Source organism: Ranitomeya imitator, chromosome 4, assembly GCF_032444005.1.
Source record: "Ranitomeya imitator isolate aRanImi1 chromosome 4, aRanImi1.pri, whole genome shotgun sequence".
Taxonomy (NCBI): Eukaryota; Metazoa; Chordata; class Amphibia; order Anura; family Dendrobatidae; genus Ranitomeya; species Ranitomeya imitator.
Genome location: NC_091285.1, coordinates 210,643,307 through 210,664,539, shown reverse-complemented (window position 1 = coordinate 210,664,539; position 21,233 = coordinate 210,643,307). Strand labels below are relative to the sequence as shown.

The window sequence follows — 21,233 nt, the reverse complement described above, 5'->3', positions numbered from 1 at the left end:
ACAGATACAGTGCCTGCCGCACAGATACAGTGCCTGCCGCACAGATACAGTGCCTGCCGCACATATACAGTGCCTGCCACACAGATACAGTGCCTGCCACACAGATACAGTGCCTGCCACACAGATACAGTGCCTGCCACACAGATACAGTGCCTGCCACACATATACAGTGCCTGCCACACAGATACAGTGCCTGCCACACATATACAGTGCCTGCCACACAGATACAGTGCCTGCCACACAGATACAGTGCCTGCCACACAGATACAGTGCCTGCCACACAGATACAGTGCCTGCCACACATATACAGTGCCTGCCACACATATACAGTGCCTGCCACACAGATACAGTGCCTGCCACACATATACAGTGCCTGCCACACAGATACGGTGCCTGCCACACAGATACGGTGCCTGCCACACAGATACGGTGCCTGCCACACAGATACGGTGCCTGCCATACAGATACAGTGCCTGCCAGACCATACCTGCCACACAGATACAGTGCCTGCCACACATATACAGTGCCTGCCACACAGATACAGTGCCTGCTACACAGATACAGTGCCTGCCGCACAGATACAGTGCCTGCCGCACAGATACAGTGCCTGCCGCACAGATACAGTGCCTGCCCCACAGATACAGTGCCTGCCACACAGATACAGTGCCTGCCACACAGATACAGTGCCTGCCACACAGATACAGTGCCTGCTACACAGATACAGTGCCTGCCACACAGATACAGTGCCTGCCACACATATACAGTGCCTGCCACACAGATACAGTGCCTGCCACACAGATACAGTGCCTGCCACACAGATACAGTGCCTGCCACACAGATACAGTGCCTGCCACACATATACAGTGCCTGCCACACAGATACAGTGCCTGCCACACATATACAGTGCCTGCCACACAGATACAGCGCCTGCCACACAGATACAGCGCCTGCCACACAGATACAGTGCCTGCCACACAGATACAGTGCCTGCCACACAGATACAGTGCCTGCTACACAGATACAGTGCCTGCCACACAGATACAGTGCCTGCCACACAGATACAGTGCCTGCCACACAGATACAGTGCCTGCCACACAGATACAGGGCCTGCCACACAGATACAGGGCCTGCCACACAGATACAGTGCCTGCCACACAGATACAGTGCCTGGTATACAGATACAGTGCCTGCTACACATATACAGTGCCTGCCACACAGATACAGTGCCTGCTACACAGATACAGTGCCTGCTACACAGATTCAGTGCCTGCCACACACATACAGTGCCTGCTACACAGATACAGTGCCTGCCACACAGATACAGTGCCTGCCACACAGATACAGTGCCTGCTACACATATACAGTGCCTGCCACACAGATACAGTGCCTGCCACACAGATACAGTGCCTGCCATATAGATACAGTGCCTGGTATACAAATACAGTGCCTGCCATACAGATACAGTGCCTGCCAGACCATGCCTGCCACACAGATACAGTGCCTGCCACACATATACAGTGCCTGCCACACAGATACAGTGCCTGCCACACAGATACAGTGCCTGCCGCACAGATACAGTGCCTGCCGCACAGATACAGTGCCTGCCACACAGATACAGTGCCTGCCACACATATACAGTGCCTGCCACACAGATACAGTGCATGCTACACAGATACAGTGCCTGCCACACAGATACAGTGCCTGCCACACAGATACAGTGCCTGCCACACATATACAGTGCCTGCCACACATATACAGTGCCTGCCACACAGATACAGTGCTGCCACACAGATACAGTGCCTGCCACACAGATACAGTGCCTGCCACACAGATACAGTGCCTGCCACACAGATACAGTGCCTGGTACACAGATACAGTGCCTGCTACACAGATACAGTGCCTGCCACACAGATACAGTGCCTGCTACACAGATACAGTGCATGCCACACAGATACAGTGCCTGCCACACAGATACAGTGCCTGCCACACATATACAGTGCCTGCCACACATATACAGTGCCTGCCACACAGATACAGTGCCTGCCACACATATACAGTGCCTGCCACACAGATACAGTGCCTGCTACACAGATACAGTGCCTGCCACACAGATACAGTGCCTGCCACACAGATACAGTGCCTGCCACACATATACAGTGCCTGCCACACAGATACAGTGCCTGCCACACATATACAGTGCCTGCCACACAGATACAGTGCCTGCCACACAGATACAGTGCCTGCCACACAGATACAGTGCCTGCCACACATATACAGTGCTTGCCACACAGATACAGTGCCTGCTACAGATACAGTGCCTGCCACACATATACAGTGCCTGCTACAGATACAGTGCCTGCCATACAGATACAGTGCCTTCTACAGATACATTGCTCGCCATACAGATACAGTGCCTTCTACAGATACATTGCTCGCCATACAGTGCCTGGCATACCAATACAGTGCTGGCCACAGATATAGTGCCTGCCATACGGTGCCTGGTATACAGATACAGTGACTGCCATACAGATACAGTGCCTGCCATACTGTGCCTGCCATACAGATACAGTGCCTGCCATACATTGGCTGCCTTACAAAGCCTGCCATACAGATACAGTGCCTGGTATACAGCTGTTGAGGGAGGATCTGAAGTGACCCTTCACGGTTGACACAGTGATTTTCAAATTGATCCACAGGGCGTTGCCGGCAACTGAAAATGACCAGACGGAGACGTGTGTCTCTGGGAGGATCGAGCAGATCTCTGACCCCCGTTTATTGTGTCACACTTTTTATAATCTTAGAAGTTATACTTCAACCAATCAACATAAGAACATGCTCACAGTTCTTGACCTATAAAAATGTAGGAACAGCCTGCACGTCAAGGTCTCGTAGAACAATACACCTTCAGTGTCATATCTTGTTCGGGCTGGAATAATCAAGGTCTCATAACAACTATGAACAACTTTTACCTAGTAACAAAAATTTATCTCAAAACAGCAAGATGGAGTCGGAAAGCACAAACTGAAGCCTGCATTAATTTTTCTTAGTTTAACCCTTCACATTCCCGCTAGATAAATTTTAACTAATATGCAGCATCAGAGGTACTATCCCGAGCTATAAGCTCGAGGGGTACGGTCTTCACATGACTGGTGTGCCATGTTACCAGCCATGGCTGTTGCGACGCACCTGTCCCCCTTGTGTTGTGAATTCTGTTGTCGAGCTCCCTCCTGTGGTCGTGAATGGTACTTCGGCGAGTTCTGTCTATGGGCTCCCTCTGGTGGCTATGAGTGAAGCTGCGGCTTCTGAGGTTCCTTGCACAGGTGACGTGGTTTATCCTTTGGTTGGCTGCTCTATTTAACTCCTCTCTGATCGTTACTCCATGCCAGCTGTCAATGTTTTTGCATTTGTTCAGTTCGCTCCTGGATCTCTCTGGTGACCTGCCTTCTCCTGCAGAAGCTAAGTTCCTGATAGTCATTATTTGTTCTTTGTTTTCTTGTCCAGCTGGTTATCATGATTTTGTCTTGCTAGCTGGAAGCTCTGGGATGCAGAGTGGTCCCTCCGCACCGTGAGTCAGTGCGGAGGTCTTTTTGCACACTCTGCGTGGTCTTTTGTAGGTTTTTGTGCTGATCGCAAAGTTACCTTTCCTATCCTCTGTCTATTTAGTAAGTCTGGCCTCCCTTTGCTGAAACCTGTTTCATTTCTGCGTTTGTGACTTTCATCTTTACTCACAGTCAATATATGTGGGGGGCTTCCTTTACCTTTGGGGAATTTCTCTGAGGCAAGGTAGGCTTTATTTTCCTTCTCTAGGGCTAGATAGTTCTTAGGTTGTGACGAGGCGCCTAGATCTGGTCAGGAGCGCTCCACGCCTATTTCTAGTGTGTGTGATAGGATTAGGGCTTGCGGTCAGCAGAGTTCCCACATCCCAGAGCTCGTCCTGTATGAGGTTTAACTATCAGGTCATTCCGGGTGCTCCTAACCACCAGCTCATAACAGTACAGCTGGCCCAAAGTATTAATGCATCTCAATAGAGGGATAAGAGAACTTCTGAGACCATTTTTTTTTCTTTGCACTGTGTTTTGTTTCTCCTTTCCCCTAGACCTTTGGGTGGTTCAGGACACAGGTGTAGGTATGGACATTCAAGGTCTGTCCTCTTGTGTGGATCATCTCACTACAAGGGTACAAAACATTCAAGATTTTGTGGTTCAGAATCCTATGTTAGAGCCTAGAATTCCTATTCCTGACTTATTTTCTGGGGATAGATCTAGGTTCTTGAATTTCAAAAATAATTGTAAACTGTTCTAGCTTTGAAACCCCGCTCCTCTGGTGACCCCGCTCAACAAGTAAAAATCATTATTTCTTTGTTGCGTGGTGACCCTCAAGACTGGGCATTTTCCCTTGCACCAGGAGATCCTGCATTGCGTGATGTTGATGCGTTTTTTTCTGGCGCTTGGATTGCTTTATGATGAACCAAATTCAGTGGATCAGGCAGAGAAAATCTTGCTGGCTTTGTGTCAGGGTCAGGATGAAGCGGAGGTTTACTGTCAGAAGTTTAGAAAGTGGTCTGTGCTTACTCAGTGGAATGAATGTGCCCTGGCAGCAATTTTCAGAAAGGGTCTTTCTGAAGCCCTTAAGGATGTCATGGTGGGATTTCCCACGCCTGCTGGTCTGAATGAGTCTATGTCTTTTGCCATTCAGATCGATCGGCGCATGCGTGAGCGCAAAGCTGTGCACCATCTGGCGGTCTTCTCTGAGCATAGGCCTGAGCCTATGCAGTGTGATAGGACTTTGACCAGAGCTGAAAGGCAAGAACACAGACGTCGGAATGGGCTGTGTTTTTACTGTGGTGAATCCACTCATGCTATCTCCGATTGTCCTAAGCGCACTAAGCGGTTCGCTAGGTCTGTCACCATTGGTACGGTACAGTCTAAATTTCTTTTGTCCGTTACTCTGATTTGCTCGCTGTCGTCCTATTCTGTAATGGCATTTGTGGATTCAGGCGCTGCCCTGAATTTGATGGATCTGGAGTTTGCCAGGCGCTGTGGTTTTTTCTTGGAGCCCTTGCAGTATCCTATTCCATTGAGAGGAATTGATGCTACGCCTTTGGCCAAGAATAAGCCTCAGTACTGGACTCAATTGACCATGTGCATGGCTCCTGCACATCAGGAGGATATTCGCTTTTTGGTGTTGCATAATCTGCATAATGTGGTCGTTTTGGGGTTGCCATGGCTACAGGTCCATAATCCAGTGTTGGATTGGAAATCTATGTCTGTGTCCAGCTGGGGTTGTCAGGGGGTACATGGTGATGTTCCATTGCTCTCTATTTCGCCTTCCACTCCTTCTGAAGTCCCTGAGTTTTTATCAGATTACCGGGATGTATTTGAAGAGCCCAAATCCGGTGCCCTACCCCCTCATAGGGATTGCGACTGTGCTATTAATTTGATTCCTGGTAGTAAGTTTCCTAAGGGCCGTCTGTTTAATTTATCTGTGCCAGAGCACGCCGCTATGCGGAGTTATATAAAGGAATCCTTGGAGAAGGGTCATATTCGTCCGTCGTCGTCACCATTGGGAGCAGGGTTCTTTTTTGTGGCCAAGAAGGATGGTTCTTTGAGACCTTGTATTGATTACCGCCTTCTTAATAAGATCACAGTCAAATTTCAGTATCCTTTGCCGCTGCTGTCTGATTTATTTGCTCGGATTAAGGGGGCTAGTTGGTTCACCAAGATAGATCTGCGTGGTGCGTATAATCTTGTGCGAATTAAACAGGGTGATGAATGGAAAACGGCATTTAATACGCCCGAGGGCCATTTTGAGTACCTGGTTATGCCATTCGGGCTTTCTAATGCTCCATCTGTGTTTCAGTCCTTTATGCATGACATCTTCCGAGAGTACCTGGATAGATTCATGATTGTATATTTGGATGACATTTTGGTCTTTTCGGATGATTGGGAGTCTCATGTGAAGCAGGTCAGAATGGTGTTCCAGGTCCTTCGTGCGAATTCCTTGTTTGTGAAGGGGTCAAAGTGTCTCTTTGGTGTTCAGAAGGTTTCATTTTTGGGTTTCATTTTTTCCCCTTCTACTATCGAGATGGACCCTGTTAAAGTTCAGGCTATTCACGATTGGACTCAGCCGACATCTGTGAAGAGCTTGCAGAAGTTCCTGGGCTTTGCTAATTTTTATCGTCGCTTCATCGCTAATTTTTCCAGTATTGCTAAACCGCTGACTGATTTGACCAAGAAAAGGGGCTGATGTGGTCAATTGGTCCTCTGTGGCTGTAGAGGCTTTTCAGGAGTTGAAGCGACGTTTTGCTTCTGCCCCTGTGTTGTGCCAGCCAGATGTTTCGCTCCCTTTTCAGGTTGAGGTTGATGCTTCTGAAATTGGAGCAGGGGCTGTTTTGTCGGAAAGAAGTTCTGATGGCTTGGTGATGAAACCCTGTGCCTTCTTTTCTAGAAAATTCTCGCCTGCTGAGCGCAATTATGATGTGGGCAATCGGGAGTTGTTGGCCATGAAGTGGGCATTCGAGGAGTGGCGACATTGGCTTGAAGGAGCTAAACATCGCGTGGTGGTCTTGACGGATCACAAGAATTTAACTTATCTCGAGTCTGCCAAACGGTTGAATCCTAGACAGGCTCGATGGTCGCTCTTTTTCTCTCGTTTTGATTTTGTGGTTTCATACCTTCCGGGATCTAAGAATGTGAAGGCTGACGCCCTGTCAAGGAGCTTTGTGCCTGACTCTCCGGGAATTCCGGAGCTGGCGGGTATTCTTAAAGAAGGGGTAATTTTGTCTGCCATTTCCCCTGATTTGCGGCATGTGCTGCAAAAGTTTCAGGCTGATAGACCTGACCGTTGTCCTACGGAGAAACTGTTTGTCCCTGATAGATGGACTAGTAGAGTTATCTCTGAGATTCATTGTTCAGTGTTGGCTGGTCATCCTGGAATCTTTGGTACCAGAGATTTGGTGGCTAGATCCTTTTGGTGGCCTTCTTTGTCACGGGATGTGCGTTCTTTTGTGCAGTCCTGTGGGACTTGTGCTCGGGCTAAGCCCTGCTGTTCTCGTGCCAGTGGGTTGCTTTTGCCCTTGCCGATCCTGAAGAGGCCCTGGACGCATATTTCCATGGATTTTATTTCAGATCTCCCTGTTTCTCAAAGGATGTCGGTCATTTGGGTGGTTTGTGATCGCTTCTCTAAGATGGTCCATTTGGTACCCTTATCTAAATTGCCTTCCTCCTCTGATTTGGTGCCATTGTTTTTCCAGCATGTGGTTCATTTGCATGGCATTCCAGAGAACATCGTCTCGGACAGAGGTTCCCAGTTTGTTTCGAGGTTTTGGCGGTCATTTTGCGCTAAGATGGGCATTGATTTGTCTTTTTCTTCGGCTTTCCATCCTCAGACTAATGGCCAAACCGAACGAACTAATCAGACTTTGGAGACATATCTGAGATGCTTTGTTTCTGCTGATCAGGATGATTGGGTGTCCTTCTTGCCTTTGGCTGAGTTCGCCCTCAATAATCGGGCCAGCTCGGCTACTTTAGTTTCTCCTTTTTTCTGTAATTATGGTTTCCATCCTCGTTTCTCTTCAGGGCAGGTTGAGCCTTCGGACTGTCCTGGTGTGGATGCGGTGGTGGACAGGTTGCAGCGGATTTGGACTCATGTGGTGGAGAATTTGATATTGTCCCAGGAGAAGGCTCAACGTTTTGCTAACCGCCGGCATTGTGTTGGTCCCCAACTTCGTGTTGGGGATTTGGTTTGGTTGTCATCTCGTCACGTTCCTATGAAGGTTTCCTCTCCTAAGTTTAAGCCTTGTTTCATTGGGCCTTATAAGATTTCTGAAGTTCTTAAGCCTGTGTCATTTCGTTTGGACCTTCCAGCTTCTTTTGCCATCCATAATGTGTTCCATAGGTCGTTGTTGCGGAGATACGTGGCGCCTATGGTTCCCTCCGTTGATCCCCCTGCCCCGGTGTTGGTTGAGGGGGAGCTGGAGTATGTTGTCTAGAAGATTTTGGATTCTCGTGTTTCGAGACGGAAACTTCAGTACCTGGTCAAGTGGAAGGGTTATGGTCAGGAAGATAATTCCTGGGTTTTTGCCTCTGATGTTCATGCTGCCGATCTTGTTCGTGCCTTTCATCTGGCTCATCCTGATCGGCCTGGGGGCTCTGGTGAGGGTTCGGTGACCCCTCCTCAAGTGGGGGGGTACTGTTGTGAATTCTGTTGTCGAGCTCCCTCCTGTGGTCGTGAATGGTACTTCGGCGAGTTCTGTCTATGGGCTCCCTCTGGTGGCTATGAGTGAAGCTGCGGCTTCTGAGGTTCCTTGCACAGGTGACGTGGTTTATCCTTTGGTTGGCTGCTCTATTTAACTCCTCTCTGATCGTTACTCCATGCCAGCTGTCAATGTTTTTGCATTTGTTCAGTTCGCTCCTGGATCTCTCTGGTGACCTGCCTTCTCCTGCAGAAGCTAAGTTCCTGATAATCATTATTTGTTCTTTGTTTTCTTGTCCAGCTGGTTATCATGATTTTGTCTTGCTAGCTGGAAGCTCTGGGATGCAGAGTGGTCCCTCCGCACCGTGAGTCAGTGCGGAGGTCTTTTTGCACACTCTGCGTGGTCTTTTGTAGGTTTTTGTGCTGATCGCAAAGTTACCTTTCCTATCCTCTGTCTATTTAGTAAGTCTGGCCTCCCTTTGCTGAAACCTGTTTCATTTTTGCGTTTGTGACTTTCATCTTTACTCACAGTCAATATATGTGGGGCGCTTCCTTTACCTTTGGGGAATTTCTCTGAGGCAAGGTAGGCTTTATTTTCCTTCTCTAGGGCTAGATAGTTCTTAGGCTGTGACGAGGCGCCTAGGTCTGGTCAGGAGCGCTCCACGGCTATTTCTAGTGTGTGTGATAGGATTAGGGCTTGCGGTCAGCAGAGTTCCCACATCCCAGAGCTCGTCCTGTATGAGGTTTAACTATCAGGTCATTCCGGGTGCTCCTAACCACCAGGTCATAACACCCTTGTATGCTACAATATTACGGATAACAATTTTTGATGACGGTGGAGGAGGTCTTTTGAAGGTAGCCATGCGCTTGGCTTCAACATCTTCATCAGGTAACTTTGTGAAATCGGTGTAGAGAAGAGCAGGGGTGGCAACACTTTTGGCATCATCATTAGTTGTCCTAGTGCAGAATTTCCAAATACATACAGAAATACACTAAAGAACAAGTTTTATTATTACATACATGACAAGAATAAAGGCAGCGATGCATAACAAACTTTGCAAGATTCCAGCTGTCCAGCCCCCAAGTCCCTTAAACCAATTGGCTAGATTAAAGGTACCGTCACACTAGACGATTTTACAACGAGAACGACAACGATCCGACCAAAATAAGATCGCTGGAACGTCGCTGTTTAGGTCGCTGCAGAGATGCCAAACACACCAACCTACGAACGATGCTGGAGCGATACAGTGACGTAACAGCGACTCACAGATCGTCCTCGCTAGTCGTTTGCTCAGTGTCACACAGCAAGAGTGTAACGATCTAACGATGCAGACGTAGCCAGATAGGTGTGTTTTATGCACAGGGAGACACCCAGGATGTGACGTTACGGCGTCCCGGAATATAAACCGCAACTCTACAGCGATTGATTCATATTGTTGGAGCGCTGTGTCTTCACGGTCTTCTGCCTTTCCAGCGTCCTGTTCGGAACGATCCTTCGCCAGCTACGATCCTCTTCTCCCGTGGACGTTCTGTCTAGAACGTATTCTACTGCAGGCGTCTTCATCGTTTCTTTTCTTGCTCATCAACGGTATGAAATGTCTTTCAGTTGTTTGTTTCTTTTGTGTATAGTTATGGCTATTCAATAATCTTTATCTATGTATATGGTGTAATGATGGATAAAACACCTCCGGCAGCCATCTTGTGCATCTGGCAAGCAGACGCACAAGATGGAGGCATTACTATGCGGTTTGCAAACTCAGTTGCGCTGTCTGCCAATTTTGCACACACCATATGGAAAGGTAAACTAGCTGTCTGCCAATTTTGCACACACTATATGGAAAGGTTAACTAATTCTCTTGTGTCTGCCTTGGCTGGCCCTGGCGTGCTCCGCTAGTAAATAAAACAGCACACAACTTAAAGGAACGAAATTTTTTTTTTTTTAGAAACTGAACTGATTTTTTTTTTTTTTCAACAAAACACTAAAATTACATCTGTCAAGAAAAACAGAAAAAAAAACATTTTTAACGCCCGCGCGCCAAAAGGTGTCGCAGCGTGCGTCCATGTTGCTGCACTTGATGCTGCAGCAGCACTACTGTGCGCTCCAAGAGCGCTACTGTCCGCTCCAGTCCCTCTTGTTTGGCCAGCAGCTCTCTCACAGTGTCCGGTTCTGTAGATAGAAGATAGAATAAAAGTCATTTTTTTTTGTCCTGTCCCAGAGGTCTTTTTTTTTTTTTTTTTGGTTGCATTTTATTAGTCGCTTTCAAATGTGACATCCCACCGATAACCCCTCCCACTGTCTGTATACTTACGGAGAAGGGACGCCTGTTGTCCATCACTGGAGCTGCTGACCACCCATCCCCTGTCTCGGGCCAGAGTTCCCGGAGCTAAAAGGAATCAAAATCATATCTGTTTAACAATTGAACTCGCTGTGGGGAACCGCTCGCAGTTTATCGTCACTTACGAATGCTCGCCTCTGGGGAGAATGATGCCGAGCCGGGGGAGGAAGATGGGTAGCGGAAGGGCGGAGTAGTGGCCTGTGGTGGGGTTACTGCATCTGTAATGTATACAATATTTCAGCTCACCTCTTATGTCCCATATGCCGTTATAATTTTGAAATGAATGATGGATAACTTACGTGACGGTCCAGCTTGTGGGCTGCTGCTGCTGCTGCTGGAAGATGTGGGGGAGGATAGTATCCTCTGTAGCCGGCGGCGTCTCTCTACACAAAAATAAAAGAAACACCATGTTTAGACAACAAAAGTACAGAGCTGTAGACATCACAATAAAACTAGACAATATTGACAGCAAAAGTTAGGAGCCTGAAATGAATGATGGATAACTTACGTGACGGTCCAGCTTGTGGGCTGCTGCTGGCCGCTGTGGTGGAGGTCAGTGCCCTCTGGTGCCGGCGGCGTCTTTCTACACAAAAATATAAAAAAAAGAAATCGCCATGTTTAGACAACAAAAGTACAGAGCTGTAGACATCACAATAAAACTAGACAACATTGACAGCAAAAGTTAGGAGCCTATCGAAATTCGGCAGCATCTGTAATGTATTCTATATTTCTGCTCCCCTGTAAAGTCCCATATGCAGTTATAAAATTGAAATGAATGATGGATAACTTACGTGACGGTCCAGGCTGTGGCCTGCTGCTGGCCGCTGTGGTGGAGGCCAGTGCCCTCTGGTGCCGGCGGCGTCTCTCTACACAAAAAAATTAAAAAAAAGAAATCGCCATGTTTAGACAACAAAAGTACAGAGCTGTAGACATCACAATAAAACTAGACAACATTGACAGCTAAAGTTAGGAGCCTATCGAAATTCGGCTGCATCTGTAATGTATTCTATATTTCTGCTCCCCTGTAAAGTCCCATATGCAGTTATAAAATTGAAATGAATGATGGATAACTTACGTGACGGTCCAGGCTGTGGCCTGCTGCTGGCCGCTGTGGTGGAGGCCAGTGCCCTCTGGTGCCGGCGGCGTCTCTCTACACAAAAAAATAAAAAAAAGAAATCGCCATGTTTAGACAACAAAAGTACAGAGCTGTAGAAAAAAAAAAAAAAGAGGCCATTTGCGGGAAGGAGTAAAAATCAATTTTGACAAGCTAAATGTAATTACATATATAGAACATAGGAAGCACCTCACGGCAGTGCACGTCTCCTGTTTCCCCCTACTGGCAGTGCGAGCAGGGTTGCCAACCTCCACGTAATGATTTCAGGACAATCGGGATTACAATTGCGGACATCCGTATAAATTAAATATGGGGGGTGGAGATTATGGAATTCATGACCTGACCAATTTTTACGCGACAACGCATTTTTGCGCTTGGACATTATAGAAATTTGAAAAGAAAATATTAATTTTTTGTCCTCGTAAGTCCCGGACAAGTTGGCAACCACGGGCACGAGTATCCCATTTCCCCCCGCTCGGTACCGTGCGTCTTCCAATTCCACCATTCTGATACTTGCCTTGCTTTGCCTCCGCTCGCAAGTGTGCCAGATGGAGTGGCTGCTTATAGCGCAGGTCGGCCCACTTCTTGCGCAGTTGCAGCGCACTGCGCCGGATGCTGAACCTGCTCTCCATCATTTCTGCAATGCGGCCCAGCACTGCATTCTTGTGCAAATTTGGGTGGGCAGGCCGGCTCCTCCGTCCCTCATAGTCGAGGGCATCCATCTTGTCCACAAAAAAACGCACCTCGGCCTGCCCCAGAGGAGCACAGCGCTGTCTCGCCGCCATTTTCTAAAGATAGACGCTGTACGGCACCGCCTAACCACGCCCAGAGGAGGTCCTAGCTGCGGCGCGATCGGCATCGCTATAGCGTCTCTGATTATGCACAGCGTCGCGTTTGTGACGCCGGCTCCAGACATCCTTTTTTTTGGGGCGTTCCCGTTACCAACTCACAGCGTTTATTGTCTTGCTTTCAGTTTTGTAGTAGCTTGTATCGTAATTTTGGGATGTTAATGAGGTGCGGCTGTAGTGTTAAACGCTGCTTATTACACATGTAAATATAAATTTCCATTAAATCCTATGTTCACATTTCTGTAGAACAGGGCAGCGTCTGAGATGCAACGCTGAACAGATATGTGAGCACATGCCCAACGCCGTTTTTTGTGACCCATGCATTAACTTTTCCATGGTTTTAGGGTCAGAAAAAAAAACATCATGCATCGTCCTCTGTGTCCTGACGCATGATTCACAAAACGATAGGGCAACACATGTTATTTCAGGCCCCTAGGTAAAATATAGTGGCACATGCATTGCCGTGGCTGCACCGAACAAAACGCTAATGTCAACTTTGCCTTCTAACCAAAAAAAAAAAGATGTGTGAACACTATTTAACAGTATTGGTTGTCTTGTGTCACTTTAGCAAATCATATGTAATAATTATTTTATATTGTGCTTTTTCAGGTTGCCATGTCTCTTTCGGATGTACCTGCGATTGTAGCGGCTGCATTGCTGTTAGAAGCTCAGAACCAGCTGGAGGCTGAAGCGCGAAACAATCGTGCAAAGCGACAGCGCCGCATGTGGACCAGACAGTGGCTGCAGAAGAGGAATCAATTGTCCCACATGGGCCTAATCAGGGAACTGAAGGAGAACAACCCGCATGATTTCAAGAACTACCTGAGAATGTCCGAGGATTCATTTAATTTCCTACTTGAAGCTGTGGAACCTTATATTAGGCGGCAAAATACAAGGATGCGAGCTGCTGTCCCTGTGGATGAGAGACTGGCTGTTACGCTCCGGTTCCTGGCGACTGGAAGGTCTATGCAAGACTTGCATTACTGCGCTGCGATTTCCCGAACCCTACTCAGCGTCATAATTCCGGAGACATGTAAAGCAATTATCTCTGCTTTACACCAAAATTACATGCCTTTCCCGGAGACCCCGGATGATTGGAAAGAGATTTCAAGGGGATTTCATGAGCAATGGCAGTTCCCTAATTGCGGGGGTGCCTTGGATGGGAAACATGTCCGCATCACCCAACCAACACACTCCGGCTCCTTTTATTATAACTATAAGGGTTATTTCAGCGTAATTCTGATGGCCCTCGTTAATGCGAACTACGAATTTGTAAGTGTGTCTGTAGGGATTAACGGGAGATTATCTGATGGCGGAGTTTTGGAGCTAACCGATTTTGGGGACCGCTTGAAAGAAAACAAACTGGCCTTGCCTCCCAACAGTGACACTACTGAAAACATGAACTTTGTGTTTGTCGGAGATGAGGCGTTCCCACTGCATCCCAACCTTTTGAAGCCATTCTCCCAGAAAACTCTGACACCTGAGCGGCGCATATTTAATTACCGGCTTTCGAGAGCTAGACGCGTTGTGGAGAATGCGTTTGGAATCATGGCAAACCGATTTCGTGTTTTCCACACTGCAATGAACATGAAACTATCGTCTATAGACTCTGTGGTTCTTGCTTGTTGCGTCCTCCACAACTTTTTGCGCCGCCGTGATGCCACTGCATACAGCCCTCCACAGTATGTAGACTCTGTTGACCCTGCAAACGGGGATATAACCCAGGGAGAATGGCGTCTAGATGAGCACAGGGTTTCTGGCCTGGAAAGTCTGGGATCCGGAAGGAACAATGATGACGCGACAAATTGCAGGGAAAAATACTGTGACTTTTTCAATGGTCCAGGGGCTGTCTCATGGCAGCACCAACAATTGTAGCGCAACTGTAGGCATATCTTTTACCATTTATTATGGATTACATTTGTTTTTGTTCATCCGCTCTCGTGTACCATTCTTTTTAGAACCCAACCAATTTCTTTGTCAAGTAACAATGTCAACATAACGATATATTGATTTATGTACATTGTCTTGTTCTTTTTATTCCATTCCAATTAAAATATTGAACTATGAAAATACTCTACTTCTGTATTAAACATATGAACCATGGGAATCAACAACCTCTTCTGCCCTAGCGCTTTCATGATGTGTGTGTGTGTGTATGTATATATATATATATATATATATATACATACATATATACAAAATAGGAAAAAGAAGGCAGCACTCATAAAGTTTCATGTGAAAAAAATATGGAGATTTTATCGACCCACATCACTGCGCGACGTTTCAGCTCACTGAACCTTTTTCAAGGCTCGAAAAAGGCTCAGGGAGCCGAAACGTCGCGCAGTGATGTGGGTCGATTAAATCTCCATATTTTTTTCACATGAAACTTTATGAGTGCTGCCTTCTTTTTCCTATTTTGTATATATGTTGGATAAATGCTTGGACCATTCTATCCAGGGGGCTAGGCACCCGCTATTGGTGAGCATTGTGCTGTTCTATATATATATATATATATATATATATATATATATATATATATATATATATATATATATATATATATATATATATATATAATCTATCCCGATTATAATGCATTTGGTATTGTACAGTATGCATGTCCACTTTGCATATTGCCCACCCACATAGTATTTTGCCCATCCAGAGAGCCACGTAGTATGGAGACAAATTTGAAAAATATATATATTTTATTTGTTTTCACATGACATTTTCATGTGGCACAAGGATTAATTACCGGGCGTCAGGCCAATGACTGCAGGGCAGTAGGCAGAGTGGATTATGGACGTTATAAAACTGAAGTCTCTAGTGTTTTCAAGACAAGATCCCTACAAATTTTGATAGTAGGTGCCCATCTCGCTGTACCGGTCCGTGGACGTAGGAGGTCCTTGTGAAAAGTCTGCAAAAGAAGGAGGTGCAGGTGGTGTCCAGAACTGAGAATGATGTGGGCCTGGTCTGCGGACAGGAGTGCTGTGCATGGGCTCCTGTGGTGGTCCAAAATAAAACTGGCTACTGGGCTGACGCTCGGTGATGTTCAACATAGATGTGTCGCTCAGTTTTCCAGCGGCTGCCGCGTTCAGAACGTCAAACATCAATCGCTCCGCGTGAGATCGTTGGGTAACGTCCAATTTTTTTAACCGTTCCTCAACCAAGGTTGGGAATGCGGAGAGCTGGGTTGCCGCATGCTTGGACAAGATGTTGTTAGCCATTGCCAGGAGATCCACAGGTGTCCCCGCTGTCGACTTTCTTTTGCGAGATGGCCGCTGTGGACGTCTCTGATCCTCGAGACACGGGCTTCTGGAGGACTGATGGGACTGGACATCGTTCCCTTCTGGTCTTTCCCGCTGTTGAAGAGGCACCTGCGATTCAAGCAAAAAGAAAAAAAAATTAAAAGTCAATAACATACAAACAACTCAGCCTAGAGCCCCACCTCTCCAACACCTCTATTCCTGTTCATGGGAAGCTATGACGAACTAGGTAGCAAACCACAGGGGTTACAGAGCTTTCAGAGCTGGGCTGAACTACATTGGGCAGCAATACTGTACGTACAAATGTGCGGAAGACACAATATGTTAATGTATTTATCTTTATGTTATAGACTTTGGAAATTATTAAAAATGCATTTAAAGGAGGGGGGAGTACTGTTTGGACATACTTCTCAGAACAGGAAGTGACAACTGTTATTAACAGGGGGATTAAACATGAAAAATGTGAATCATTATTATTGGAAACCATGCAGTCTCATAAACCTACAAGACACACGGCATGCTACTAGAAGGGAAGCTAGGGGGTACTTACATGCTCGTCCGGAGACTCGGGCAGGTTCTCTTCAGGCGATGGTGCACATATGCTTGTGACAGTCTGGCACGGACGAGGAATTTCCTGGTCCCGAGTGAACGCCAGCAGGTCATAGTACCACAACTTGGGCACATAGACGTCGTCAGTTCCGGCCCCAGACTTCAGCGACTTTTCCACCTTGTTCAACTCTTTTTTGTAGACTGTGCGGAGAGCCTGGATTTTTTTACGCACAATGTGTTCATCCACCGTCTCAGTGGGATGATGCTCCTTGTAGATGGCCACCAGCTTCTCATACGCATCTTTCTTTTTGTAGCGGTTGCTGTAATCCGCCGACTTTATCTTCCACAAGCAGGGCAGGGAGCGGTACATCTCTATGAGTGCCCGAACACAGTCTTGTTCATTGGCAGACATCTAAAAAAAAAATAAAAAAATGAAGCAACATCAAGCAAGAAAGTTGTGGCCCCTGTGCCTTTCCTAATGTGAGCAGCCTTCTCTTGTATGGGATGGGCCGTGCGCTCTTTCCTTTTGGTAGCCACCATTTTAGGGATGGAATGGTTCGTATGCTTTTTTTATATTATTAATAACAATTTTGGGGCTTGAAAATGGCAGATTAAAAAAAAAAAAAAAAAAAAAAAAAATTACCATGAAAGATTTAATAAGAACGCTGATGAGTTCAAAATCTCCAACCAGGTCGCTCACAAGAAGCTAGAGAACGATGTAAAGGTCTCGATTTACAACCACGACGCTCACGAGATGTTAAATCAATACGGAGCAGAATTCCAGATTTCAAAACAAGACGCTCACGAGAGGTTATAAAACAAAGACGCTGCAAAGATCTTGATTTCCAACCAGAACGCTTACGAGATGGAGAATGAACACGATGCAGAGTTGTGGATTTCCAACCTATTGCAAGATGCTCGTAGTTGAAATACGCACAAGTGATTGAACAGTTGACTCAAGCTTTTTATATCGGAACCTTGCTATAGAACCTACCTATAGATGATCCCGCTGTGGCCTATCACAGTTCACAGGGAGACATCACACCCACTCCATTGTATAACGTTATGGCGTCACCATTTTTTTTTTATTAAATAAAGTAAAAGCCTTTTTTTGTAATGGCTGTTGTAATCCCCATGTAGGCTGTGGCGACAGATGGCATCTCCTTTTGTAAAGTCATGTTATGGCGTCACCTTTTTTAATGTCATTATGTCCTCCCCTTTGTCATTGTAATGTATTATAAAGACCCCCTTTATTTATAATGTAGACACCACATCACAGACTATTTGCGACACAATGGCATCTCCTTTGTAAAGTCATGTCCTGAGGTCACTTTTTAATGTTATAATGTAATGTAAAGGCGTCTCCTTTTGTAATTGTTATGTATTGTAAAGACCTCCTTTATGGAATGTACACACCACCTCCCAGGCTTTATCAGGACAGAGGGAGTCACCTTTTGTAATAGCGTATCCTTTTTTTTATTTTAGGTAATACTTTATCACTTGGCGGTCCCCTATCCTTTGTAATTGCATATTTTATTGTATTAATCAGGCGATATGTATTGGACCTAGGCTATCATAGTATGGGAAGTTTATGTGATCGTGGTAAATTGATATTTTCCAAGAAAACGTTTAAAATTTAAATCTATTACGGGCGTCACTGCAATGTATTGTAAAGGCGTCTCCTTTTTAATGTACAACGCCTACCTGGCTAGAGCAAGACGCTGCGACGGCCCCTATGATCGTTGCTGGCGTCGTTGCTTTTGGTGTCAAACACAACGATACACGCCAATCGAACGACAAAATAAAGTTCTGAACTTTCAGCGCCGACTAGCGACATCACAGCGGGATCCAGATCGCTGCTGCGTGTCAAACACAACGATATCGCTAACGAGGACGCTGTTACGTCACAGATCGTTGTCGTTCTCGTTGTAAAATCGTCTAGTGTGACGGTACCTTTAGAAAGGAGAAGGTGTCTGCCCACCAACTGTCCTTATTACGGTCATTGTCTTTATCAGATTGATCTCTGAGTCTTTGAATGTCCTCTAACTTTAACTTCATAGTGCTATTGGGATCTATTTAATGACAGCAAGCGGGTCCAATAACCTGTGCTGCTGTTAAGTAATCCAGTACTACAGTATGTCGATTAGTGACTATGATAAGTTGGTTTTGGACAGCAACAGTAGTATTAAGTATATCCAATATATCCCAAATTTGATCATCTAGATAGTCTGTGGCCCTAACCAATTTATCCCACATGTGTAATCATAGGGTAAATGAAAATAGAACTGACAATTTTATTGGCTGTACCCATTTTGTACTACATGTGGTCTTCCCAAAGAGAAAAACCAAAACATTATGCCCCTTTATCTGCCACTAGTCTGTTTGACCAGCTTGCAGTGCGGTGCGTGGATCCACGTCGACCTTCCTTCCAGCTTTTCTGACGTAGGAGTAATGAGGAGGACCTGATAGGGACCGTCATACAAGGGTTCTAGTCCGTGTTTTCTGACATGCCTTTTCACAACCACAAAATCACCAGGCTTCAAGTTGTGACAAGTGTCGGTTCCTACTGACTCTGGAAGGGAGGAAGAAACTAGAGCATGGGTGTTAGCAAGATTTTTACTAAGCTGAATAACATATTGAACAGCACGGTCAGTTTCCTCTGACAACTGCTGAGGCTGGAAATTTGCAACTGGGGGCCTGGCACTAAACAATATCTCATATGGGGACAGGCCATGTTTTGCAATAGGGGTAGTACGAATGTGGTACAGTACAATGGGTAGGGGCTCTGGCCATGGAGCCGAAGTCTCCTGCATCATTTTGGTCAATTTGTGCCGTTCTGTTATGATGAGGTAATTCAGTACCACAATGGACATAGAGGTCAGAGCACATACAGTGACCTGACAATAACCCAAAAACATAGAACGAGCTCTGAGACGTGGAAACTCTGCTGACCGCAATCCCTAATCCTCTCTAACCACACTAGAGGCAGCCGTGGATTGGGCCTAACGCTCCCTATGCAACTCGGCACAGCCTGAGAAACTAGCTAGCCTGAAGATAGAAAATAAGCCTACCTTGCCTCAGAGAAATACCCCAAAGGAAAAGGCAGCCCCCACATATAATGACTGTGAGTTAAGATGAAAAGACAAACGTAGAGATGAAATAGATTTAGCAAAGTGAGGCCCGACTTTCTGAACAGAGCGAGGATAGGAAAGGTAACTTTGCGGTCAACACAAAACCCTACAAAAACCACGCAAAGGGGCAAAAAGACCCTCCGTACCGAACTAACGGCACGGAGGTACACCCTCTGCGTCCCAGAGCTTCCAGCAAGCAGGAAAAAACAAATAGACAAGCTGGACAGAAAAAAACAGCAAACAAAATAGCAAAGCGGAACTTAGCTATGCAGAGCAGCAGGCCACAGGAACGATCCAGGAGGAAACAGGTCCAATACTAGAACATTGACTGGAGGCCAGGATCAAAGCACAAGGTGGAGTTAAATAGAGCAGCACCTAACGACTTCACCACATCACCTGAGGAAGGAAACTCAGAAGCCGCAGTACCACTCTCCTCCACCAACGGAAGCTCACAGAGAGAATCAGCCGAAGTACCACTTGTGACCACAGGAGGGAGCTTTGCCACAGAATTCACAACACCATTCAGCCTCTCAACTTACCCACTGGATTGTGGATGGTACGGAGTATGGAGGGCTACAGTGGATCCAAGCATTGTCAGAACCTCCTGATACACATGAGAAGAAAAGGCCGGGACTTGGTCACTTTCAATGACTTCTGGAACATCATATCTGCATATGACTTCCATCACCAGTTTCTTCGCTGTAGTTTTTGCAGTCATGTTGGTAACGGGGAATGCTTCCGGCCAACTGGAGAACATGTCGACAACCACCAGACAATATTCATACTTTCCAGACTTAGGCAATGTGATGTGGTCCACCTGGAGCCTTTGGAAAGGATAGTCGGGCTTAGCAAGGTGCTTCGGGGGTACACGATGAAGTTGACTGGGATTGCAGGTCTGACAGATGTTACATGCACGGTTGAGTGCTGTCAGGACTGTAGAAATACCTGGAGCCCAGTAGAATTCTTGTATCAGGGCTAGGGCCTGTTTTTTTCCTCGATGTGTGGGCCCATGTGCCCATGAGGCAATAGCAGGGTACATCCGCTTAGGGAGACACACAAGTTGGTCCTTTTCCAGAGACCATTATTTATACGTGCTCCATCAGCCTTCCACTGCTTCACTTCTTCCTTTGGGGACATTCTCTGCATCGTCATTAAGCAGTCTCGCAGGGTCTGACAGAAAACCACAGTCTGGCGTAGATAATCAGGTTCCTGTAGAGTCAGTGTTTCTTGTAACCGTTTACGCTGAGAGTGTGTGGTCACCATAGCTGGTATGGTCAGTTCCACGGGTAGGAGAGCAGTAGCTTTCCCTTGCATATCCGCAAAGGCGTTACCAACAGTCTGTGGACTGTTCCTAGGACCGTTCGCCTTGACCTTGATAATGGCCACCTGGGTAGGTAATTTGATTGAGTCCATGAGGGTTTTAACAGCTTCAGCATTCTTCACTGGAGTACCGGCAGTAGTAATAAACCCTCGATTGCCCCATAACGGTCGAGTATAGTCTGAGATGCCCAAGGCAGGGGCGGAAGCAATAAGCCGCTTTAATTCAGAGAAGGCACGATAAAGGCTTTTCATACAAACCGGTGATGTTTCCTTATAGTTCATTATACCCGTCTTTTAGTGCATTGTAGAGAGGTTGCATTATGCGGGATGCGTCCGGTATCCACTGACGACAATAGGTACATAGTCCAAGGAAACGCTGGAGTTCAGTCTCATCTTTTGGAAAAGGAAGGGAGCTGACAGCTATCTTTCTTTCTTCTGTGAGGTGTCTGACACCCTGAAGGAGACAGTGACCCAAA

At 46.4% G+C, this 21,233-nt stretch overlaps 2 protein-coding genes and 1 long non-coding RNA gene across 3 annotated transcripts; 1 reads left to right on the top strand and 2 right to left on the bottom strand.

Moving 5' to 3' along the window:
- Positions 1–9,375: 9,375 nt before the first annotated feature.
- LOC138675807 (uncharacterized) lies at positions 9,376–14,561 on the top strand. Its single transcript, XM_069764356.1, has 2 exons — positions 9,376–9,781; positions 13,101–14,561. The coding sequence occupies exon 2, from the start codon at positions 13,107–13,109 to the stop codon at positions 14,364–14,366; it is 1,260 nt and encodes a 419-aa protein (XP_069620457.1). The 5' UTR covers positions 9,376–9,781; positions 13,101–13,106; the 3' UTR covers positions 14,367–14,561.
- LOC138674038 (uncharacterized) lies at positions 10,479–11,298 on the bottom strand. Its single transcript, XR_011320441.1, has 3 exons — positions 10,829–11,298; positions 10,655–10,747; positions 10,479–10,577 (listed from the first exon to the last, which is right to left on the bottom strand). It is a non-coding gene; the product is annotated as an uncharacterized lncRNA (long non-coding RNA).
- A 625-nt stretch (positions 14,562–15,186) lies between the features above and the next one.
- LOC138675806 (uncharacterized) lies at positions 15,187–16,904 on the bottom strand. The gene is made up of 2 exons (XM_069764355.1): positions 16,308–16,904; positions 15,187–15,868 (listed from the first exon to the last, which is right to left on the bottom strand). The coding sequence occupies exons 1-2, from the start codon at positions 16,716–16,718 to the stop codon at positions 15,338–15,340; spliced, it is 942 nt and encodes a 313-aa protein (XP_069620456.1). The 5' UTR covers positions 16,719–16,904; the 3' UTR covers positions 15,187–15,337.
- Between the last annotated feature and the right edge of the window lie 4,329 nt (positions 16,905–21,233).